The sequence below is a fragment of the Cololabis saira genome, chromosome 23 (genome assembly GCF_033807715.1).
Source record: "Cololabis saira isolate AMF1-May2022 chromosome 23, fColSai1.1, whole genome shotgun sequence".
Classification (NCBI taxonomy): domain Eukaryota; kingdom Metazoa; phylum Chordata; class Actinopteri; order Beloniformes; family Belonidae; genus Cololabis; species Cololabis saira.
The window spans coordinates 1,756,667-1,781,134 of NC_084609.1; the positions used below are offsets into that span (position 1 = coordinate 1,756,667).

At 38.5% G+C, this 24,468-nt stretch overlaps 1 protein-coding gene across 4 annotated transcripts; it reads right to left on the reverse strand.

The window, feature by feature from the left end:
* Nucleotides 1-473: 473 nt before the first annotated feature.
* nup50 (nucleoporin 50) lies at nucleotides 474-23,038 on the reverse strand. Of its 4 annotated transcripts, none has more exons than XM_061715073.1 (8): nucleotides 22,880-23,038; nucleotides 8,253-8,380; nucleotides 8,052-8,135; nucleotides 5,396-5,633; nucleotides 4,339-4,881; nucleotides 2,500-2,581; nucleotides 2,281-2,399; nucleotides 474-1,167 (listed from the first exon to the last, which is right to left on the reverse strand). In XM_061715073.1, the coding sequence occupies exons 2-8, from the start codon at nucleotides 8,319-8,321 to the stop codon at nucleotides 968-970; spliced, it is 1,335 nt and encodes a 444-aa protein (XP_061571057.1). In that variant the 5' UTR covers nucleotides 8,322-8,380; nucleotides 22,880-23,038; the 3' UTR covers nucleotides 474-967. The 4 variants fall into 4 exon arrangements, with proteins under 4 accessions (XP_061571057.1, XP_061571060.1, XP_061571058.1 ...); XM_061715076.1 differs by having other exon boundaries at nucleotides 22,874-23,038; XM_061715074.1 differs by having other exon boundaries at nucleotides 22,846-23,038.
* Nucleotides 23,039-24,468: the final 1,430 nt, after the last annotated feature.

The following is a 24,468-nucleotide window of genomic DNA, read 5'->3' on the forward strand; positions in this document are numbered from 1 at the left end:
CCGATACCTACGTTACGATACCCGATACCTACGATACCCGATACCTACGTTACGATACCCGATACCTACGTTACGATACCCGATACCTACGTTACGATACCCGATACCTACGTTACGATACCCGATACCCACGTTACGATACCCGATACCTACGTTACGATACCCGATACCTACGTTATGATACCCACGTTACGATACCTACGTTACGATACCCGATACCTACGTTACTTACGATACCTACGTTACCCAGAACCGGCGGCACCGGTACCTACGATACCTGGATTTAGAATAAACTGGAACTCAACAGCCATTGGCTCATCTGGGTTTGAGGGGCGGGGCTTAGCGACAGGCCAGTTATTGATCGTAGCGTTACCTGGAACAGATGCTACTAGTTTCTCTAGAGTATCTATAATGAAATAAAACTAATTTAACAAGCTGGTGTTGGTCCAGAACAGAATAACGAGACGATCAGGTGGTTGTTTCCGTTTTTATTCCCAGTAAATGCAGACGCGGCGTAGCCGTAGCGGCGCCGCGTCCCCGACAAGGACACTTGGACAGAGTTCGTGTTGACAGGACAAAGACAGGAAAAGTGTCCATCTTCTTCTTCTATTCCCTCCTTCAGTCAAAAAACAATAAATAGTTCCCGGAGACGCCGGCCGGTCGCCACGGAGACGGTCGCCACGGAGACGCCGGCCGCTCAGCGGCTCCCAGAAAAACTAAAAAGGAACTGCAGTTATTTGTAAAACCAAATCCGTTTTGGCTTCAGATGAACTTTCTCCCCGAGTCGCCGCGGCAACGAAGACGTAGACGGGATGAAGACGACGGCGTGGAAGCAGAGGATGATGATGATGGGGGTGGGGGGTGAATGGGTCTGGGGGGGTAAAAGCTCAGGAGGGGGCGGGGCTTGGGGGAAGGGGCGGGGCTTGGGCCAGGAGGGCGGGGCCAGGACTCAAGGGGCGGGGCTTCTTCAGGACTTCTTCTCCTCCAGCGTGCGGTGCAGCTCGTCGGCGTCCTGGCCCGTCTTGACCCGGATCAGCAGCGGGACGGCGCTGCCCGGGTTCTTGTCGTCCACGGGCGGGTTTGGAACCAGAACCACCATCACGTTGTTCTTCCCCACCCGCGAGCAAGGCATGGAGGCCGGAACCATCACGTTCAGCAGGATGTTCCCTGAAACACAGACGTTAACCACCGTTAGCCTCGTGTTCACCACCCGGAATAAATAAATCCACCCCTGCCATTTTCTATCAAAAGTTAAAAACTTCCCACTCTAAATTCAAAACTGTAGAGTAAACTTAAGATACAAAATGCATGGGTTAATTATACACCATTGGTTTTTTTTTTCCAGAGTTCTTTATTATTGTGAAATAAGTGACTTATGAACAAAATCCTGCCCCCTCTTGGCAATTTGATTGTTTGTCTATTTGGTATGAAGTCATTTTGATACCAAGCTGAGTATTTGTACCCGCCGTACGGTGCGTTTGTACCCGTCGTACGGTGCGTTTGTACCCGTCGTACGGTGCGTTTGTACCCGCCGTACGGTGCGTTTGTACCCGTCGTACGGTGCGTTTGTACCCGCCGTACGGTGCGTTTGTACCCGCCGTACGGTGCGTTTGTACCCGTCGTACGGTGCGTTTGTACCCGTCATACGGTGTATTTGTACCCGTCGTACGGTGCGTTTGTACCCGTCGTACGGTGCGTTTGTACCCGTCGTACGGTGCATTTGTACCCGTCGTACGGTGTATTTGTACCCGTCGTACGGTGCATTTGTACCCGTCGTACGGCGCGTTTGTACCCATCGTACGGTGTGAGACTGTGTCAAGGAACTGGTTCTAATAAATGTTAAAAAAAAAGTTAAAAACTACTTTAAACACTTAACAAGGTCGGCGGCCTCCTGGGACGCCTCGTTATTGATCCGTCTGATTAGAGCAGAGTTTCCCGACTCTGGCCCCCCCTTCCCCGTCCTGCATGTGTTAGATGCTAAAAACTAGGAGCTAAAAACATCCCAGACTTGAGCTGAACCTGCAGTTCCTCCTCAGACCAGCAGGTGGAGGTGTCTGACCTCAGATCAGCTCCACCTGCTGCATTTATTCATTTATTCATCCTCATCTCAGGTGTAGGATCTGATTGGTTATGTTTTATATATTAAAGGAACATTCAACCCCCCCCCAGGTGAACCCGGTCCCCCCAGGTGAACCCGGTCCCCCCAGGTGAACCCGGTCCCCCCCAGGTGAACCCGGTCCCCCCCAGGTGAACCCGGTCCCCCCCAGGTGAGACAGTTACCCAGGTTGGTGTCGGCCCGGATGATCATCTGGGTTCTGTCATCGGTCGTGTTCTTCAGGTGCAGAGTCCCCACTCCTTTCTCCTTGAACTCTGTCTCCTTCTTGTAGAACAGTTTACACCTGAGGAGAGACGGGAAGTTACGGACCGGACCAGAACCAGAACCAGTTCCCCGGTCCGGGCTGGACCCCCAGAACCCCCATCAGCATCTCTCAAACCTACTTCTTGGAGTAGAAGGCGTCGTCCTCCTTCACCTCCTTGACCTCCGGTTTGGGCGGCTCCTCGTCCTCCTCGGCTTTCTCCTCTAGAGAGAGAAACAAACGTTCACGTTCTGGTTCAGGTTCTACGTCCACCGGGTCGAGTCCTCGGTTCCTCCTGGAGGACCAGGACGGGTTTGTCCAACCCACAGAACCAAAACATGTGATGATTCAGACACCAAAACCTCTGATATTTCAGGACTACATCTCCCAGAAATACCAGGACCAGCCACCGGGGGAGCCGGACCGGATCTGTGACATCACTGAGGTCTCTGAAGCGGCTACAGCTAGCTAGTAGCTACCTGGACGACAAGCTTATACGGTTTATATTTAAGACGATCAATACATCAATCTATAAAAGTATAACCAGGATTATTAAACAGAAACTAGTAGGTTCATCTGCATATAAAATAAGCTCATAAATGTTAATAAATTGTTCTGTTATTCAGTGTTGTTCATGAATTACTGAAATATGGATTTTACATGTTTATATTTACTAAGAATTAAATGATCTAAAAATAGAAAATGTATTTTTTTTTTTTATAATTTCAATTAAGCAACTTTTGTATTTAAAACCCCAATGTAGTCATTTTAAATAAAAAATTATGTATAAAATATCATTATTTAAATTTCTTTTTTTTTAAGTAACAAACATGAATTTTTAAACAATATAAAATGTTTATAAAATCAAAGAACTCTGATGATCAGTTTATATTGGATCAGATAATCAATACATCAATATAAAAGTAAAACCGGGATTATTAAACAGAAACTAGTAGGTTTATCTGCATATAAAATAAGCTCATAAATGTTAATAAATTGTTCCGTTATTAATAACTGAAATATGGAATTTAACATGTTTATATTTACTAAGAATTAAAGAAATTAGAATAGAAAATGTATTTTAATTTCTTAAATAATTTCAATTAAAGCAACTTTTATATTTAAAACACAAAACATTTTTTAAACATGTTTTTTTTTATATAATTTATAAAATGCAAAAAAAATTCAGTAGTTATTTTAAAATTGAGTTATTTTAAATTAAAAATTATATATAAATTTTTTTTTTTAACAATATGAATTTTTAAATATAAGTCTATAAAATGCAAAAAACTTGCAGTAGTTATTTTAAATTAAGAATTATGTATAAAATAAAATATATTACATTTTTTTTAACAATATGAATTTTTAAATAATATAAATTTATAAAATGCAAACAACTTGCAGATTGTTTGGGAACTGAGTCTCTGGGTTGACGTGATTAAATAAAACCTATTAAAATTAAATTTGATTTAGTTTGATAAACTATTGCCATATTTTAATGTTGATCACCAATATTTTCATTTTAAAACAAAAATTCTGTATGAAATAAAATATAATAATTAAAACATTTTTTTTTAAATAACATGAATTTTTAAACAATATAAAACGTTAATGTAGTTATTTTAAATTAAAAATTCTAAAAAAAAGAAAAGAAATATAATTATTAAAAAAAATGTTTTTTAATAACATGAATTTCTAAACAATATAAAATTTGTATAAAATGCAAAGAACTTGCAGATTGTTTGGGAACATTTAAATTAAACTCATTGAGTTTAGATTCTGGAGTTAAAACATATATATATTATTCATATTTACTAAGAATTTATTTAAATTTTTTAATCAATTTCAATATAAGCAACCTTTCTATTTAAAACCCCAATGTAGTTCTTTTAAATTAAAAATTCTCTATAAAATAAAATTAACAAAAAAAAAAAAAAAAAATTTATAACATGATTTTTTTCAAATGTGTATAAATGCTGACCTGCAGGCGGGGCGTCCCCGGGCTTGGCCCCCCCGAAGGGAGACCCGGTGGTTCCGGGTCCGAACACGGAGTTCTGTCCGGAGGAGAAGGAGAAGCTCGGGGGTTTGGACCCCAGCGAGTTCAGAACCGACGAGTCCACTTTCTGGCCGAAGTTGAAGGTGACGCCGGCGGGGGGCGGGGCCCCGGAGGGGGGCGGGGCTACGGGGGGGTCGGAGGACGGGGGGGCGGCGGCCGGCGTCTTCTCCTCCGCCGAGCCGGCGCCAGAACCAGAACCGTAGCGGCGCTCGATGCTAGCCAGGTGCTTCTCGTAGTCCCTGAAGATCGGGTTGAGGTCGCACAGCGGGGAGTCGTCCACGTGTTTGCTGATCCAGTCCCGCACTGAGCAGTTCAGAGCCGTTAGCTGCCGCCGGTACTCCCGGCTGGGGGCGGAGCCAGAGCCGGGGGCGGAGCCAGAGCCGGGGGCGGAGCCAGAGCTGGGGGCGGAGCCGTTGGTGCTGACGTCAGCGGCCGGCTTGGTGGAGGACGGACCGTTGAAGGTCAGACCTGAGAGAACAGAGACGGGAGCAGTCAAACCCGGGCAATTATGTGCCAGGACAGTAGGGGGCTGTCTAGGCAGGGGTTTCCTACACTATATATTGCAAGGCATCCTGGGTAATGGAGTTTTGTTGTGCTGGAATAAAAGGAAGCCACGGAAAACCCGGTCTGGTCGTCCATTGATGTTTATTAAGGAACCCAACACGACATCTGAGGTTTTCAGGAATCAAACTGATTTTATTTTATATAAATGTCAATAAATTATCATTTTTATTTAATTTTTTTAACCTTTATTTAACCAGGTTACAGCCAATTCAGATCAAGGATCTCTTTCACAAGGGTGACCTGGCCAGGAAGGAGCAGCCAACGTCAAAATAAATAAAATCACAATGTTAAAAGACAGAATACAAAACAATAACAGAGGAACAAAGTAGCAATAAAATGATATTTATAAATTCCTTGCATTAATGATGTATGGATAAATGGATGGATGTATGGATGAATTAACCCCCCCCCCCCTTACCGGTGGTGGAGGCTGCTGGGGAGGAGAATCCTCCGAAGGCCTGTGCTGAGCTCCCATTGGTCAGACCGCTGAAGCCCTTGAAGCCTCCGCTGGCCCCGAACCCGGGGAACGGGGTGGAGGAGGTCGGGGGGGTTGAGGTCTTGGGGGCCGGCGCCGCTAGGGTGGGGGAGGCGGAGGAGGCCGGCGATGCGCTCAGGGCAAAGCCCTTGAAGCCTTTGAAGGCCACGCCGCCATCGCTCTGGACCAGAAGAGAGAGAGTGTTAGATAGTTAGGGAGAGTTAGGGAGTTCGATAGTTAGGGAGAGTCCGAGAGTTCGATAGTTAGGGAGAGTTCGATAGAGAGAGTCCGATAGTTAGGGAGAGTTAGAGAGTTAGGGAGAGTTAGAGAGTTAGGGAGAGTTCGATAGTTAGGGAGAGTTCGAGAGTTCGATAGTTGGGGAGAGTTCGATAGTTCGATAGTTGGGGAGAGTTCGATAGTTAGGGAGAGTTCGATAGTTCGATAGTTGGGGAGAGTTCGATAGTTCGATAGTTGGGGAGAGTTCGAGAGTTCGATAGTTGGGGAGAGTTCGAGAGTTCGATAGTTGGGGAGAGTTCGAGAGTTCGATAGTTAGGGAGAGTTCGAGAGTTCGATAGTTAGGGAGAGAGGGAGAGTTCGGGAGAGTTCGAGAGTTAGGGAGAGTTCGAGAGTTAGGGAGAGTTCGAGAGTTAGGGAGAGTTCGAGAGTTAGGGAGAGTTCGAGAGTTAGGGAGAGTTCGAGAGTTAGGGAGAGTTCGAGAGTTAGGGAGAGTTCGAGAGTTAGGGAGAGTTCGAGAGTTAGGGAGAGTTCGAGAGTTAGGGAGAGTTCGAGAGTTAGGGAGAGTTCGATAGTTTGGGAGAGTTCGAAAGAGAGTTCGATAGTTTGGGAGAGTTCGAAAGAGAGTTCGATAGTTTGGGAGAGTTCGATAGTTTGGGAGAGTTCGAAAGAGAGTTCGATAGTTTGGGAGAGTTCGAAAGAGAGTTCGATAGTTTGGGAGAGTTCGAAAGAGAGTTCGATAGTTTGGGAGAGTTCGATAGTTTGGGAGAGTTCGATAGTTTGGGAGAGTTTGAAAGAGAGTTCGATAGTTTGGGAGAGTTTGAAAGAGAGTTCGATAGTTTGGGAGAGTTTGAAAGAGAGTTCGATAGTTTGGGAGAGTTCGATAGTTTGGGAGAGTTCGATGGTGATGGAGAGTTCGATGGTGATGGAGAGTTCGATGGTTAGGGAGAGTTCGATGGTTAGGGAGAGTTCGATGGTTAGGGAGAGTTCGATGGTTAGGGAGAGTTCGATGGAGAGTTCGATGGAGAGTTCGATGGAGAGTTCGATGGAGAGTTCGATGGAGAGTTCGATGGAGAGTTCGATGGAGAGTTCGATGGAGAGTTCGATGGTTAGGGAGAGTTCGATGGAGAGTTCGATGGAGAGTTCGATGGTTAGGAAGAATTCGATGGTTAGGGAGAGTTCGATGGTTAGGGAGAGTTCGATGGTTAGGGAGAGTTCGATGGTTAGGGAGAGTTCGATGGTTAGGGAGAGTTCGATGGTTAGGGAGAGTTCGATGGTTAGGGAGAGTTCGATGGAGAGTTCGATGGTTAGGGAGAGTTCGATGGTTAGGGAGAGTTCGATGGTTAGGGAGAGTTCGATGGTTAGGGAGAGTTCGATGGTTAGGGAGAGTTCGATGGTTAGGGAGAGTTCGATGGAGAGTTCGATGGTTAGGGAGAGTTCGATGGAGAGTTCGATGGTTAGGGAGAGTTCGATGGAGAGTTCGATGGTTAGGGAGAGTTCGATGGTTAGGGAGAGTTCGATGGTTAGGCAGAGTTCGATGGTTAGGCAGAGTTCGATGGTTAGGCAGAGTTCGATGGTTAGGGAGAGTTCGATGGAGAGTTCGATGGTTAGGGAGAGTTCGATGGTTAGGGAGAGTTCGATGGAGAGTTCGATGGTTAGGCAGAGTTCGATGGTTAGGGAGAGTTCGATGGTTAGGGAGAGTTCGATGGTTAGGGAGAGTTCGATGGTTAGGGAGAGTTCGATGGTTAGGGAGAGTTCGATGGAGAGTTCGATGGAGAGTTCGATGGTTAGGGAGAGTTCGATGGTTAGGGAGAGTTCGATGGTTAGGGAGAGTTCGATGGTTAGGGAGAGTTCGATGGTTAGGGAGAGTTCGATGGTTAGGGAGAGTTCGATGGTTAGGGAGAGTTCGATGGTTAGGGAGAGTTCGATGGTTAGGGAGAGTTTGATGGAGAGTTCGATAGTTAGGGAGAGTTCGATGGAGAGTTCGATAGTTAGGGCGAGTTCGATGGTTAGGGAGAGTTCGATGGAGAGTTCGATGGAGAGTTCGATGGTTAGGGAGAGTTCGATGGTTAGGGAGAGTTCGATGGTTAGGGAGAGTTCGATGGTTATGGAGAGTTTGATGGAGAGTTCGATAGTTAGGGAGAGTTCGATGGACAGTTCGATGGAGAGTTCGATAGTTAGGGCGAGTTCGATGGAGAGTTCGAGAGTTAGGGACAGTCCGATAGTTGGGGAGAGTCCGATAGTTGGGGAGAGTTAGGGAGAGTTCGATAGTTATAGAGTTCGATAGAGAGTTCGAGAGTTAGGGAGAGTTCTATAGTTGGGGAGCGTCAGATAGTTGGGGAGTTAGGGTCAGAGTTCCACTTACCTCGGCACCGCCCGTCCTGCGTTTGGCTTTCTTGATGGCCCGACCCTTCATCACATCCTCACTGGCTATCAGGAAGGTTCCGGCCTGAAGGAGAGACCAGAGTTACTCACAGATCAGCACCCTCTCCACCCCTCTCACCTCCTCCACCGTCACCTCATCTACCACGCCCCCGCACCCCCCCCTCATCTCCACCCCCCTCACCTCCTCTCCCTCCTCCTCCTGGTCCCAGTTCCGGTCCGTCAGCTCCTTGTCAGCGATCCTCTTCGCCATCCTGGTACCAGACGGAGCAGCAGGAAAATCCTCCAGTGGTTCCGGGTCGTCCGCTACGGCTGGAGGGGAATCAAACCAGAGACATCAGTGTAAAACAACCGTCACCATGGAAACGGAAACTCTGGGGGAGTCAGTGACTGTGTTTCCAGCATCAATAACCTTTTAAAATCCGAATATTGGCAATAACCCGAATTTGCACGACCATGTAAACACCAATAACCCCTTTAATAACCTGAATCTGCTCATATTCAGGTTTTTAAAAACCCCAATATGAGCCCTGGGTTACTCCTTTTAAAACCTGAATATTGGGTCATGTAAACGTAACAGAATATCCCCATCAAACGGAACAGGAATCTGTTTTCTGCTCATGTTCTGTTCACAAGGAATCCTGGTCTTTTGAGTCCAGGAAGTTCTTATAAACACGGAGATTTTTTTTCTCTTTTTTCCCTCCTTTTTCCTTTCTTTTTTTCCTCTTTATCATTTTTCCTTTTTTTTTTCATCATTTTTTAATTTTTTTCTCTTTTTTCATCTTTCTTCTTTTTTCCTCTTTTTTTCTTCTTTGTCTTTTTTCATATTTTTTTCCTCTTTCTTCTGATATTTTTCTTCTTTTTTTCCTTTTTTTCATCTCATTTTTCATATTTTTTTCCTCTTTCTTCCTCTTTTTTGATATTTTTCTTCATTTTTTCCCCTTTTTTTCATCTTTTTTTCCTTTTTTTCCCCATCTCTTTTTTCATCTTTTTTTTCCCTTTTTTCCAGGAAGTTCTTATAAACACGGAGAAACAAGACCAGGAGGAGACTAATCACTTCATAAATGTAATGAAGGATATGAACATTTCTGCATTTGTAGACGGTAGAAAGTACCGGGATAGAAGATTTACTAAAAGTTGCTGAAGCAGCATTTGTTTTGAATTTGGATACAGGAAGAAGAAGCTGAAATGACGGGAATTGTGTCATCACGTTCTCCGTGCGTCGCTGGTTTGATCCAGATAAATGATTAATCACCATGTAAACGGAATATTCCCAATGTTTCAGTAACCGGAATATTAGCAATAACCTGAATTGACTGGATGTAAACGTAGTCAGAGTTGTGTCGCACGAGTCGAGCGGTCGCAGCCTTCAGTTAAAGTTTTAATCAGTAAAACCCCGGGTCTCTTCCACGCTGGTTCTGTGATGTCACAGATCCCTGGAATGTGAACGGACCCTGAACCTCAGACTGAAACAGATCGACTTCCTCCCGGTGAACTTTAATCCCAGTCGTCACGTCCTTTAACCTACACATTCCTGGTGTGAAACTATCAAACACTGAGAACGGCGTTGGAGATTAGCTGCACGTTAAGGCTTAAAAATGTGCATAAAAGGTTTTTTTCTTGAACTAAATGAACTTTTCTCTGGAGAAAAAAGCTCCAGGAGGGATGGATAAAAGCCCCTCCCGCCCCGCTGTCCTCGTGAACAAAACAAACACGTCAAAGCAGACGCCTTACTTTATATACCGTCCTGGGGTTAAGTTTCTGAAAAAACAGCTTTAATAAAACTAACCAGGTCAAATCCTGATAATGGATTCTGAATCTTAAGAATTTAAATCGACCCCAGCTCTAAACTGGACCGTGTTATTTCCTTATTTAAGTTACGGCGGCTCAAACACCAAAAACTCCTTCTAATCAAACACGGTCTGGTTTATTTCCTGTCAGACACAGATCCGTCCGTACTAGCGCTGCAACTAACGACTATTTTAATAGTCGACTAGTCACCGACTATTGAAACGATTAGTCGACTAATCGGATAATTAGTAACTTTTTCTTAAATTTAGTATGTTGCTTTAATTATGTGGCAAATTATAATAAACACAAGAAAGATGGAACTTCAATGAAAAATACAGGACTGTCTCAGAAAATTAGAATATTGTGATAAAGTCCTTTATTTTCTGTAATGCAATTAAAAAAACAAAAATGTCATACATTCTGGATTCATCACAAATCAACTGAAATATTACAAGCCTTTTATCATTTTAATATTGATGATCATGGCTTACAGCTTAAGAAAACTCAAATATCCTATCTCAAAATATTAGAATATTCTGGGAATCTTAATCTTAAACTGTAAACCATAATCAGCAATATTAAAATAATAAAAGGCTTGTAATATTTCAATTGATTTGTAATGAATCCAGAATGGATGACATTTTTGTTTTTTTAATTGCATTACAGAAAATAAAGAAATAAAGAACACAATATTCTAATTTTCTGAGACAGTCCTGTAGATATTTTATTCAACTTTGCCTCTGTTCATACAAAACGTTAATAAAATGTCCTATTTAAAACCAAGGACAGGCAGTGATCAGTCAGACATAAATCCATGAATAAATAAACATCTATCCATTATTTTTCATTTTTTAAGGACAGGCAAATGTGTTATATAAAAAATAAAATAAAACGTCTCATATTTTTTCTGTATCAAGTGGGTAAATCGGTTCTGGATGGGAGGACGTATCTGGGTTGAACTGGTGTTGTTGAAACTCGTCACACAGACCCGACGTGCTTTCTCTTCAAATGCTCGTGCATTAAGATAAGATAAGATAAACCTTTAATAATGCTCGTGCATTACCAACGTGCTCCCGTGATCAGCAAGGTCTGCTTTGCAAACCTTGCAAGTCTTCTTTTTATTTACCGTATCGAGGCTAAAAGGCTCCAAAACTTAAGAAGTTTTGTTACATGCAGCAGCTACAGGACGGGACGCCGTCATTATTGTTTACCCGCTACCGCTCGGCAGAGACGCTAGCGCGCATGCGCGACTCTCGGTAGAGAACGTATTGAAGTGAGACGCCTCACTCCGTTGGAAAAACACGTCTGGAGACAATTGTTGACAATGGAATTCATTGTGGACAATTTTGATTATCGATTTTTGTCGACAACGTCGACGAATCGTTGCAGCCCTAGTCCGTACGGGAGGAAAACCTCGTCTTTAATCGCTCTGATTGATGGATTTAAACTCTCTTTATCACACCCGTTAGTTAGAGGTGTTTAACGGCGCCGTTAATAAATAAACAGATAATAAAACGTGTTCAGACTAAAGGCGGCAGGTTTCAACACAACCGCTCTGGTGAGCGTGAAGCGTCGCCATGGCAACAGAGCAGCAACTAGGACAACAAAGTCAAAGTAATAAAACATGTAAACACATCCCTGTTCAGTTAAAATTATTTGGAGAACGACGTCATGATTCCAGTTTAGAGCGTTGAGTAGGAATAGGTGATATTTTACCGTTCACGATAAACCGTCAAAAAAAATCCCCACGGTAAGAATTTGTATCTCACGGCAAAAACGATAAATTGAGGAAAGAAAGAAAGAAAGAAAGAAAGAAAGAAAGAAAGAAAAAATGAGCCTGAAAGAAAGAAAGAAAGAAAGAAAGAAAAAATGAGCAAGAAAGAAAGAAAGAAAGAAAGAAATGAGCCTGAAAGAAAGAAAGAAAGAAAGAAAGAAAGAAAAAGAAAGAAAGAAAGAACAGAAAAAGAAATGAGCCAGAAAGAAAGAAAGAAAGAAAGGAGAAAGAAAGAAAGAAAGAAGAGAAAGAAAGGAGCAAGAAAGAAAGAAAGAAGAAAGAAAGAAAGAACAGAAAAAGAAATGAGCCTGAAAGAAAGAAAGAAAGAAAGAAATGAGCAAGAAAGAAAGAACAGAAAAAGAAATGAGCCTGAAAGAAAGAAAGAAAGAAAGAGCAAGAAAGAAAGAAAGAAAGAAAGAAATGAGCAAGAAAGAAAGAACAGAAAAAGAAATGAGCAAGAAAGAAAGAAAGAAAGAAAGAAAGAAAGAAAGAAAGAACAGAAAAAGAAATGAGCCTGAAAGAAAGAAAGAAAGAAAGAAAGAAAGAAATGAGCAAGAAAGAAAGAAAGAAAGAAAGAGCAAGAAAGAAAGAAAGAAAGAAAGAACAGAAAAAGAAATGAGCCAGAAAGAAAGAAAGAAAGAAAGAAAGAACAGAAAAAGAAATGAGCCTGAAAGAAAGAAAGAAAGAAAGGAGAAAGAAAGAAAGAAAGAAGAAAGAAAGAAAGAAAGAAAGAAGAGAAAGAAAGAAATGAGCAAGAAAGAAAGAAAGAAGAAAGAAAGAAAGAACAGAAAAAGAAATGAGCCTGAAAGAAAGAAAGAAAAAATGAGCCTGAAAGAAAGAAAGAAAGAAAGAAATGAGCAAGAAAGAAAGAAAGAAAGAACAGAAAAAGAAATGAGCCAGAAAGAAAGAAAGAAAGAAAGGAGAAAGAAAGAAAGAAAGAAGAAAGAAAGAAAGAAAGAAAGAAGAGAAAGAAAGAAATGAGCAAGAAAGAAAGAAAGAAGAAAGAAAGAAAGAACAGAAAAAGAAATGAGCCTGAAAGAAAGAAAGAAAAAATGAGCCTGAAAGAAAGAAAGAAAGAAAGAAATGAGCAAGAAAGAAAGAAAGAAAGAACAGAAAAAGAAATGAGCCTGAAAGAAAGAAAGAAAGAAAGAGCAAGAAAGAAAGAAAGAAAGAACAGAAAAAGAAATGAGCCAGAAAGAAAGAAAGAAAGAAAGAAGAAAGAAAGAAAGAAAGAAAGAAAGAAGCAAGAAAGAAAGAAAGAAAGAACAGAAAAAGAAATGAGCCAGAAAGAAAGAAAGAAGAAAGAAAGGAGAAAGAAAGAAATGAGCCTGAAAGAAAGAAAGAAGAAAGAAAGAAAGAAGAGAAAAAGAAATGAGCCAGAAAGAAAGAAAGAAAGAAAGGAGATAGGTGGAGGGTGGAGCTTCAGAAACAATACTGACTTGGTGATTGGGAGATAGGTGGAGGGTGGAGCTTCAGAAACAATACTGACTTGGTGATTGGGAGATAGGTGGAGGGTGGAGCTTCAGAAACAATACTGACTTGGTGATTGGGAGATAGGTGGAGGGTGGAGCTTCAGAAACAATACTGACTTGGTGATTGGGAGATAGGTGGAGGGTGGAGCTTCAGAAACAATACTGACTTGGTGATTGGGAGATAGGTGGAGGGTGGAGCTTCAGAAACAATACTGACTTGGTGATTGGGAGATAGGTGGAGCTTCAGAAACATTACTGACTTGGTGATTGGGAGATAGGTGGAGGGTGGAGCTTCAGAAACAATACTGACTTGGTGATTGGGAGATAGGTGGAGGGTGGAGCTTCAGAAACAATACTGACTTGGTGATTGGGAGATAGGTGGAGCTTCAGAAACAATACTGACTTGGTGATTGGGAGATAGGTGGAGGGTGGAGCTTCAGATACAATACTGACTTGGTGATTGGGAGATAGGTGGAGGGTGGAGCTTCAGAAACAATACTGACTTGGTGATTGGGAGATAGGTGGAGGGTGGAGCTTCAGATACAATACTGACTTGGTGATTGGGAGATAGGTGGAGGGAGGAGCTTCAGAAACAATACTGACTTGGTGATTGGGAGATAGGTGGAGGGTGGAGCTTCAGAAACAATACTGACTTGGTGATTGGGAGATAGGTGGAGGGTGGAGCTTCAGAAACAATACTGACTTGGTGATTGGGAGATAGGTGGAGGGTGGAGCTACAGAAACAATACTGACTTGGTGATTGGGAGATAGGTGGAGGGTGGAGCTTCAGAAACAATACTGACTTGGTGATTGGGAGATAGGTGGAGGGTGGAGCTTCAGAAACAATACTGACTTGGTGATTGGGAGATAGGTGGAGGGTGGAGCTTCAACATAAACATCAGTTGAGGGCTGCAACTCCTCTTTTTAAACTGGAATATCCTGGCTTAAGTGCTGTTGTCAGTGACATAAGTATTTGAAATTAACATGATTTTTAAATGTCTGTTGACATATCGGGGTAATTTTATGATTCGTTTTATTATTGCTCTTACATACAGCTCCTTTAAGAGTTTTATTCCGAGCAGATTAGCATCATAACTCTGTTAAACCCTTTGCTGAGGGATTTGACGTATTTGATTTACTGACTTCCCATATAAATTAGTTGTAAGCGAGACTCTCTCTACACATCTCCATCTATCTATCCATCCATCCATCTAGTGCTGGGCGGTATGACCAAAAATTTATATCACGGTATTTTTCAAAATTATATCGGTTTCACGGTATATCACGGTATTTTTTTTTTCATGCACAACTGGGTGTTAACTACATTTTCTAATGTTTTGGTAAGGAATTGCTGCAGTAAATTGGCTTAGAATGGCCTATTTTACTGTCATGAGCAGGAAATATTGTAGAAAAACATTAATGTCCACACTAATATACAGGTTTATAATAATAAACAATAAATACAGGTTTGCAAGTTCCCCTGTGTCATGTTCTGGAACAGTTGTGGGACTTTCGTTTTCAGCATCTTCACCCACATATGTCCGCTGTAAACAATGCAACTGCTAAATAGTGATGCACCGAAAATAATAAACACTTGGCTGAATACCGAACAATACCGAACATGGTTCTTCGCAGTTTTTCATTTATTTTGCCAATTTCTTCACCCTTGCATAAATCAAATACATTTGACAAAATTACAAGGTAGAAAATATTTATTGAACATAAAAAAATGAAATTTTTTTTTAATTTCCAGCATTATGTTGTTTTGGTTCCACCTCCTGGTGGTTAGGGTTAGGGTTGGTAAAATTCTTATGTGGTTACTTTTTGACTTTTTTCACAAAATTTTGACTTTTTTCTCGACATTTCAACTTTTTTCGACATCTTGACATTTTTTTTGAAAAAAAATTTCGACTTTTTTCCACAAAATTTCGAATTTTTTCACAAATTTTTGACTTTTTCTCGACATTTCGACTTTTTCTCGACATTTCGACTTTTTCTCGACATTTCGACTTTTTTCTCGACATTTCGACTTTTTTCTCGACATTTTGATTTTTTTCACAAAATGTGGACTTTTTTAACATTTCGACTTTTTTCACAAATTTTGACTTTTTTCACAAAATTTAGACTTTTTCTTAACATTTCGACCTTTTTCACCATTGCCTAAATCAAATACATTTGATTTAGGCTTTTCAAAGAAAAAAATCTTTTACAAAATTACAAGGTAGAAAATATTTATTGAACATAAAAAACTGAACATGTTTTAATTTCCAGCATTATGTTGTTTTGGTTCCACCTCCTGGTGAATGTTGGTAAAATTCTTATGTGGTTACTTTTTGGTTGGCCAACGATTTATGTTTGTGGTGCAACCGTTACGGAGCGGCCAGTCTATTTCCTTATTTTACAACGCCGTTATTAACTGTTCGGTTTTTTCCCACTTATTCCACCGAACACCGAAAGTGTTTTTTTGCCATTTTCGGCCGAACAATTCGGTTGCCGAACAATCTGTGCATCACTACTGCTAAACAGTCCCCTCACAAACAGTGTCCAGCGGCGCTACGTTCCCAACGTTGTGTAGCTACTGTACAAACTCACCGGTATTACGGTATATGAAAAATTCATATCATAAGAAAAATAAACACCGGTATTCGGTATGAACCGGTATACCGCCCAGCACTACATCCATCCATCCATGTATCCATCAGCAGAGGTTTCGCCTCTATGATTTTTAAAGTGTATCATTATTATTATTATTATAGCAGGTAATAATATCAATATTATAATATCAGGTTTACAGATCAGTCCATAACGTTTCAACCTCGTCACCGGTTCCTCCAGAACTATTTTATGAAGTTTATTTCTCACATAAAAATGATTATCTGAAGAATCAAAACTGGTGTTTATAGTTTCTCTTTCCATCCCTGAACTTCATAAGTTTAACTCTCTTTGGTGAACAAACAGCATCACTATTGTTAGATTTATGCTATATAGTTATATAGTTATACTTCAGGAAGACGCTACAAAGTCATCAGGTCCAAAACCAACAGACTGAAAAACAGCTTTTTCCCTAAAACCATAACCTGAACAGAATGTGAATCTTCATGTGCAATTACTGTTTTTATCGTTCAATACTTTCTCCCGCCCTATCTGTGAAATATTCCACCACATGTGTAAATAAGTGGAATTATCTGTAGATAAGATCTCACGTCTGGATTTGACTATTTAAAAATGCACCTTAACCTTTTTATATTATTTATATTTCTTGTATCTGTTTGCACTTTATTCTCGTAATATTACGACTTTATTCTCATAAATTACGACTTTATTCTCGTAATATTACGACTTTATTCTCATAATATTACGACTTTATTCTCATAAATTACGACTTTATTCTCGTAATATTACGACTTTATTCTCGTAATATTACGACTTTATTCTCGTAATATTACGACTTTATTCTCATAATATTACGATTTTATTCTTATAATATTACGACTTTATTCTCATAATATTACGACTTTATTCTCATAATATTACGACTTTATTCTCATAAATTACGACTTTATTCTCGTAATATTATGACTTTATTCTCATAATATTACGACTTTATTCTCATAAATTACGACTTTATTCTCATAAATTACGACTTTATTCTCATAAATTACGACTTTATTCTCATAATATTAAGATTTTATTCTCATAATATTAAGATTTTATTCTCATAATATTAAGATTTTATTCTCATAATATTAAGATTTTATTCTCATAATATTAAGATTTTATTCTCATAATATTACTTTATTCTCATAAATTACGACTTTATTCTCATAATATTACGACTTTATTCTCATAAATTATGACTTTATTATCATATTACGACTTTATTCTCATAAATTACGACTTTATTTTCATAATATTACTTTATTCTCATAAATTACGACTTTATTCTCATAATATTACGACTTTATTCTCATAAATTACGACTTTATTTTCATAATATTACGACTTTATTCTCATAAATTACGACTTTATTCTCATAATATTACTTTATTCTCATAAATTACGACTTTATTCTCGTAATATTACGACTTTATTCTCATAATATTACGACTTTATTCTCATAAATTATGACTTTATTCTCATAAATTATGACTTTATTCTCATAAATTATGACTTTATTCTCATATTACGACTTTATTCTCATAATATTACAATTTTATTCTCATAATATTACTTTATTCTCATAAATTACGACTTTATTTTCATAATATTACGACTTTATTCTCATAATATTACGACTTTATTCTCATAAATTACGACTTTATTCTCATATTACGACTTTATTCTCATATTACGACTTTATTCTCATAATATTACGACTTTATTCTCATAAATTACGACTTTATTCTCATATTACGACTTTATTCTCATAATATTACGACTTTATTCTCATAAATTACGACTTTATTCTCATAATATTATGACTTTATTCTCATAAATTACGACTTTATTTTCATAATATTACGACTTTATTCTCATAATATTACGACTATTCTCATAAATTACGACTTTATTCTCATATTACGACTTTATTCTCATAATATTACGACTTTATTCTCATAATATTACGACTTTATTCTCATAAATTATGACTTTATTCTCATATTACGACTTTATTCTCATAAATTACGACTTTATTCTCATAATATTACGACTTTATTCTCATAAATTACGACTGGAAAGTTGATGCTGCTTTTAATCTCACTGTTCCCATGAATAATGACAGTAAAGTATTCTATTCTATATTTCATGTTTTATTTACAGAAAAACTAAACCAGCAGGTCTCATCATTTTATTTTCAACACTGCCAAAACTCAAAATCTTATCCAGACTTTAACTTAAAACTTAACTAGAACTTAAAATGTGCTTGACACAAATGAAAGTTCAATTGAAACACGTGGGAAAAACACCTAACATTTTAAGTAACTGATATCAGGTGTAACGGCATTTTTAGGTTAGAAATAAGAACATTTCTTGGTAAGATCTTAGTTTTTTGAGTGACGGCTGTGAATTTGGTCAATTAAGTTCAGGGTTTTTAAATGCACATCCATGAACCTACTGGATTATATAATTTAGTCTTGATGTCAATTAACATCTAGCATCTTATGTATATTTATAATTGCTCTTTAACTAAACAAATATGTTTTATCAGATTAATCGATGGAATTTTCAGCAGAATACTCGATTACTAAAATATTGGATAGCTGCAGCCCTAGTTTATACACATCCATCCATCCATCCATCCATCCATCCATCATCCACCTATCCATTTATTCATCCATCCATCTATACATCTACCACCTTTTAACTCCAGGTGGTAAAATTCATATGATTATAATTCCTGAAACTCTAGATAGAATAGAAACCAATAGAAACTCTAGATCAGGGGTCGGCAACCCCAAATGTTGAAAGAGCCATATTGGACCAAAAACAAAATAAACGAATATGTCTGGAGCCGCAAAAAATGAAAGGTCTTGTATAAACCTTAGAATGAAGACAAATGGTGAAAGGAGAAATGTTGAAAAAAAAGTCAAAATGTGGAGAAAAAAGTCAAAATGTTGAGATTAATGTTGAAGTACAATCTCGAGAAAAAAGTTAGAATGTTGAGAAAAAAGTTGAAATGTTGAGGAAAAAAGTCGAAATGTCGAGAAAAAAGCCGAAATGTCGAGATTAAAAAGGAAAGGAAAAAGGAAAAAAAGGAAAGAAAGAAGAAAAAAGAAAAAAAAAAAGAAGAAAGGAAAAAAAGAGAAAATAAAGACAAAGAAAGAGAAAAAAAGGAAGAAAAAAGGGAAAAAAAGGAAGAAAAAAAGAAGAAAAAAGCAAAAAAAACAAGAAAAGAAAGAAAAAAAGAGAAAAGAAAGAGAAAGAAAGAGAAAAAAGGAAGAAAAAAAGAAGAAAAAGGGGAAAAAAAGGTGAAACATTTTTGAAAAAGCTCCAGGAGCCACTAGGGCGGCGCTAAAGAGCCGCGGGTTGCCGACCCCTGAACTAGATAGAATAGAAACTATAGAAATAAAAAATAAATAAAAAAACTAATAGAAACCAACCAGGTAAGAGATCAATAAGACAGAAATGACTGAAGTGAGTGTTGTAGTTTCAACCCAGAACCTTCCAGAGGTCCCGGTACCACCAGAACCTGCACTTCTAAGGAGATTGGTACCTACATACACCGTTTCTGGGAATGTCCCAAGATTGCTAGATTTTGGGCCTATGTGGCTAAAGAATTGAGTTCAATTATGAAGTCTACTATTTGTAAAGATCCTGGACAGTTTCTATTAGAGTATTGGATCCTGGTAGAGCCAAGCTACTCAGTTAGCTTCTCTGCGTAGCTAGAAAATGTATTCTGTTCAATTGGATTCATGAGAAACCTCCATCAGTAACCCAATGGTTTAGAGCAGGGGTCAGAAACCCGCGGCTCTTTAGCGCCGCCCTAGTGGCTCCTGGAGCTTTTTCAAAAATGTTTGACTTTTTTTTCCCTTTTTTCTTCTTTTTTTTTCCTTTTTTTCTTCTTTTTTTTTCCTTTTTTTTCTTCTTTTTTCCTTTTTTTCTTCTTTTTTTTCCTTTTCCCTTTCTTTTTTAATCTCGACATTTTGACTTTTTTCTCGAAATTTTGACTTTTTTCTCGACATTTCGACTTTTTTTCGAGATTGTACTTCAACATTAATCTCAACATTTAGACTTTTTTTCTCAAAATTTGGACTGTTTTCCTCGACATTTCACCTTTTTTCACCAAATTTTGACTATTTCCTAGACATTTCGACTGTTTTCTCAACATTTTGACTTTTTTCTTGAAATTTTGACTTTTTTCTCGACATTTCGACTTTTTTTCGAGATTGTACTTCAACATTAATCTCAACATTTAGACTTTTTTTCTCAAAATTTGGACTGTTTTCCTCGACATTTCACCTTTTTTCACCAAATTTTGACTATTTCCTAGACATTTCGACTGTTTTCTCAACATTTTGACTTTTTTCTTGAAATTTTGACTTTTTTCTCGACATTTCGACTTTTTTTCGAGATTGTACTTCAACATTAATCTCAACATTTAGACTTTTTTTCTCAAAATTTGGACTGTTTTCCTCGACATTTCACCTTTTTTCACCAAATTTTGACTATTTCCTAGACATTTCGACTGTTTTCTTAACATTTTGACTTTTTTCTTGAAATTTTGACTTTTTTCTCAACATTTCAGGTTTTTTCTCAAGATTGTACTTCAACATTAATCTTGAAGTTTCGACTTTTTTCTCGACTTTTCAACTTTTTTCTCGACATTTAGACTTTTCTCGAAGTGCATAATGAAAAAAAAAATCTCCCACCAGTTATAACTAATGTAGAAACATGCAGCATGTGTTGCCTTCATTCTAAGGCTTATACAAGACTTTTCCTGTTTTGCGGCTCCAGACATATTTGTGTTTTGTGTTTTTGGTCCAGTATGACTCTTTCAACATTTTGGGTTGCCGACCCCTGGTATAGAGAAATCTACAGAGTTCTTCCCATGGAAAGAGCCAAATTAAAAAATAGAGAAGATAACTTCATGAAAATGTGGTGGCCTCTTATAAACCATTTGCCCAGGGATCTATCTGCCTTGATTTATAAAGGAAGCGATTCTTTGGATTTTAGACCCCCAGCTGTACTAGTTTACCTTCTGATGTCTCGGTGTGCAGGGCTCCAGACTGCGACCAAAATTTGAGTATGTGCGACTGAATTTCATGTCCACTCGCAAACGTGCGACCAGTAAATGTGCCAGTGTTTTTTTTTTCTTTTACACGTTAAACGTGGAAGGGGTGCGTCAATGAACCCGCATATTTGCAGGCCAATGAGTGTGAAAGGGAATGAGTTGGGGGATCTATTTATTTTATTTATTTTTTTCCTTTAATTTCACCAGCTCAAAGCAGGTATTACGCCCGGACGACATTTAATGCGACACAACTCGCTGCCGCCGCGGCGCGCACATAAAAGAAAGAGACGGCGGATATGTTTGGTTTTAGTAACATCTTGCTCAGGCAATGAGTCTGCAATGGCCCAGACGGGAGACACATGTAGCTCAGTGCTTAACTTTTATTTTTAATCCACTCTATATTCTTCTGGTTGTTCTCCGATATGTTCCCCGCCTGAATTATGGTTCTGCCTTAAATCGACGCAGAGCCTACGGCGTAGGCTCTGCGTCGATTTAAGGCAGAACCATAAATCAGCCTTCACCCGGTAAAGAAAAAAGAAAATGTTCTCCAATGCAGCAGGTCTCATAATTTTATTTTGAACACTGCCAAAACTCTAACTTAAAACGTAACTAGAACTTAAAATTTGCTTGACACAAATGAAAGTTAAATTTTAACACGTGGGAAAAACACCTAACCTTTTAAGTGATGTGTGTTGTCAGGTGTAATGGCATTTTTAGGTTAGAAATAAGAACATTTCTTGGTAAGATCCTTAGTTTTTTGAGTGAATCAGTGAATTTGGTCGACTGGTGTAAGTTCAGGGTTTTAGTAAAGACACAAGTAGGGAAATGTTATTGGCCAGTACCCCCAATATTTGTACATTTGTTAAGTACTGTGTTTAACAGTTACATTCATGGCTGAAAGGTTACTAAGCACTTTGTTACCAAGCACTTTTTTATCATGTGAATGTATGTTTTTTTTATATAAAATGACAGCAATGGTGCTGTCAGTTTACTTTATGTTGCAGCATCTTTAAAAGTGCACAATAAAATGTAACACTGCATTTGAAACAGCACATTGTGGTAATTCATTAATCTATTATGAAATACGTATTACTAATACACTGAAATGTAGTAGAAATAAAAAAATGTGGTTAGCGTGTCGATAAACGATGTGCGCTCCTAAAATTTCTGATTGTGCCCCTAAAAATTTTCAGTTAGGGGCTACTGTATTATATTATATATATTATATTATTATATATGTATATATATATACTACTATACTGTGCTCCTAGTGAAAAAAGTTAGTCTGGAGCCCTGGTGTGTGTGTGTACTACACAATATAACTTTATATTTACACAGTAACTGTGTTGTATCTATTGATGTGTCGATTGCCCTTTTCTTTTTGTATTCTGTTTTTGATTTATACCTTTTATGTTAATACTGAATATCAATAAAATATTATTATGAAAAAAAAGAACCTGCAGTTCCGTGTTTACTGTAATATAATATTAATGTGTGTGTGTGTGTGTGTGTGTGTGTGTGTGTATATATATATATATATATATATATACACACACACACACACACACACACACTCACGTGTTTGTTGGAGGTAAAACAGGCTGATATCTGAATTCTGATGTTGATTATTGATCTCACCTGGACACAGTTAGCATTTAGCTCCACCTGTTTGTGTTAAACCGGGTCGGAACCTCCGGCCGGTACGTGGTACCTGATACCTGGTTCTACCCCTGGTTCAGGTTCCAAGTCCAGGATCAGGTCCCGGTTCTGGTTCCGCTGTATTTTAACCTGCTAGCTTAGCCGCGCAGCTAACGCTAGCGGCCACGCGCGCCCTGACGTCACGGCGGTAGCGCGCGCTTTACATTTACATTCAGTCCTTTATTTATATAAATATAATGATTATTCTGTTTGATTCTGCTCAGTCTGCTGTTGGAATCTCTGTGTTTATGTGTTTCCTTTGATCGTAATGTTTCACTGTATCTCCAGATTTAAATAAAGAAAAACAAACCCCTTTATCAGCTGTTCCAGGTACGAACCTTTACCTGGTTCTGGTTCGGGTCAAAGGTCACGGGGTCAAAGGTCACGGGTCCAGCTGAGGTCCAGCTTTGATCCTTCCCGATGGTTCCAGCAGGATCGATGCATCTGATCAGAACACCAGAACCTGCTCACGCCGCCATTTCAGGAGAACATCCGCATGTGCGCAGGTCCCGCCCCTACACGCATGCGCAGACCCGACCTCCACGCATGCGCAGCTGGCGGAGCCGCGCCGGTTCTGGGAGTTGTAGTTTAATTGTTTAATTATGATCCTCAGAAAGAAACGTTGGAGTTTTCAACTGATGTTCAGGAGTTTCTTAATTTAAGTTATTTATTAAGTTCCTTCACACCGTAAGAGCTGCAGTAAACACATATTCATCTTAAAACACTTAAAACAAATATTTACAAACGTATTCATGACAAAATTAACTTTTTCCTCTCTAACTGAGACCCTACAACTAGGGTTGCCACCCGTCCCGTAAAATACGGAATTGTCCTTTATTTGAGAAAAAAATGTTGCGTGCCGTATTGAACTAATACGGGACACGATTTGTACCGTATTTTCATTAACTTTTACACCATATTCTAGTTGAATTATGGAAATAAATGAACCTTTACACCATATTCTAGTTGAATTATTGAAATAAGTTAACTTTTACACCATATTCTAGTTGAATTATTGAAATAAATTAACTTTTACACCATATTCTAGTTGAATTATTGAAATAAATTAACTTTTACACCATATTCTAGTTGAATTATGGAAATAAATGAACCTTTACACCATATTCTAGTTGAATTATTGAAATAAATTAACTTTTACACCATATTCTAGTTGAATTATTGAAATAAATTAACTTTTACACCATATTCTAGTTGAATTATTGAAATAAATTAACTTTTACACCATATTCTAGTTGAATTATTGAAATAAATTAACTTTTACACCATATTCTAGTTGAATTATTGAAATAAATTAACTTTTACACCATATTCTAGTTGAATTATTGAAATAAATTAACTTTTACACCATATTCTAGTTGAATTATGGAAATAAATGAACCTTTACACCATATTCTAGTTGAATTATTGAAATAAATTAACTTTTACACCATATTCTAGTTGAATTATTGAAATAAATTAACTTTTACACCATATTATAGTTGAATTATTGAAATAAGTTAACTTTTACACCATATTATAGTTGAATTATTGAAATAAGTTAACTTTTACACCATATTCTTCACCTGGCTATATTATACATCTGGGCTGATGTTACATACGTAGCATAGGAGGATATTTCAGTTGCTACATGGTTGTCTGTCTGTACAGTCATGCAAGTTCAATGCTATTAAAGCACTTTAAACTTTAAATCAAAGCATTTAGTTTTTTCATATAAAATAAACACATTTTTATTCAGTTTAGAAGTTTTGGGGCTTTTTTTTTTGGCTCCTGCGCTGCTGAAATCAGGGCGTCCCTTATTTCTATTTCTGAAAGGTGGAAACCCTACCTACAACTAAAAATCAGTTGAAATCTCCGTCCCTTCAGTAAAGTATTTACACACGCTGTTCCGCCCTGCGGTGAACTAGTAACGTTC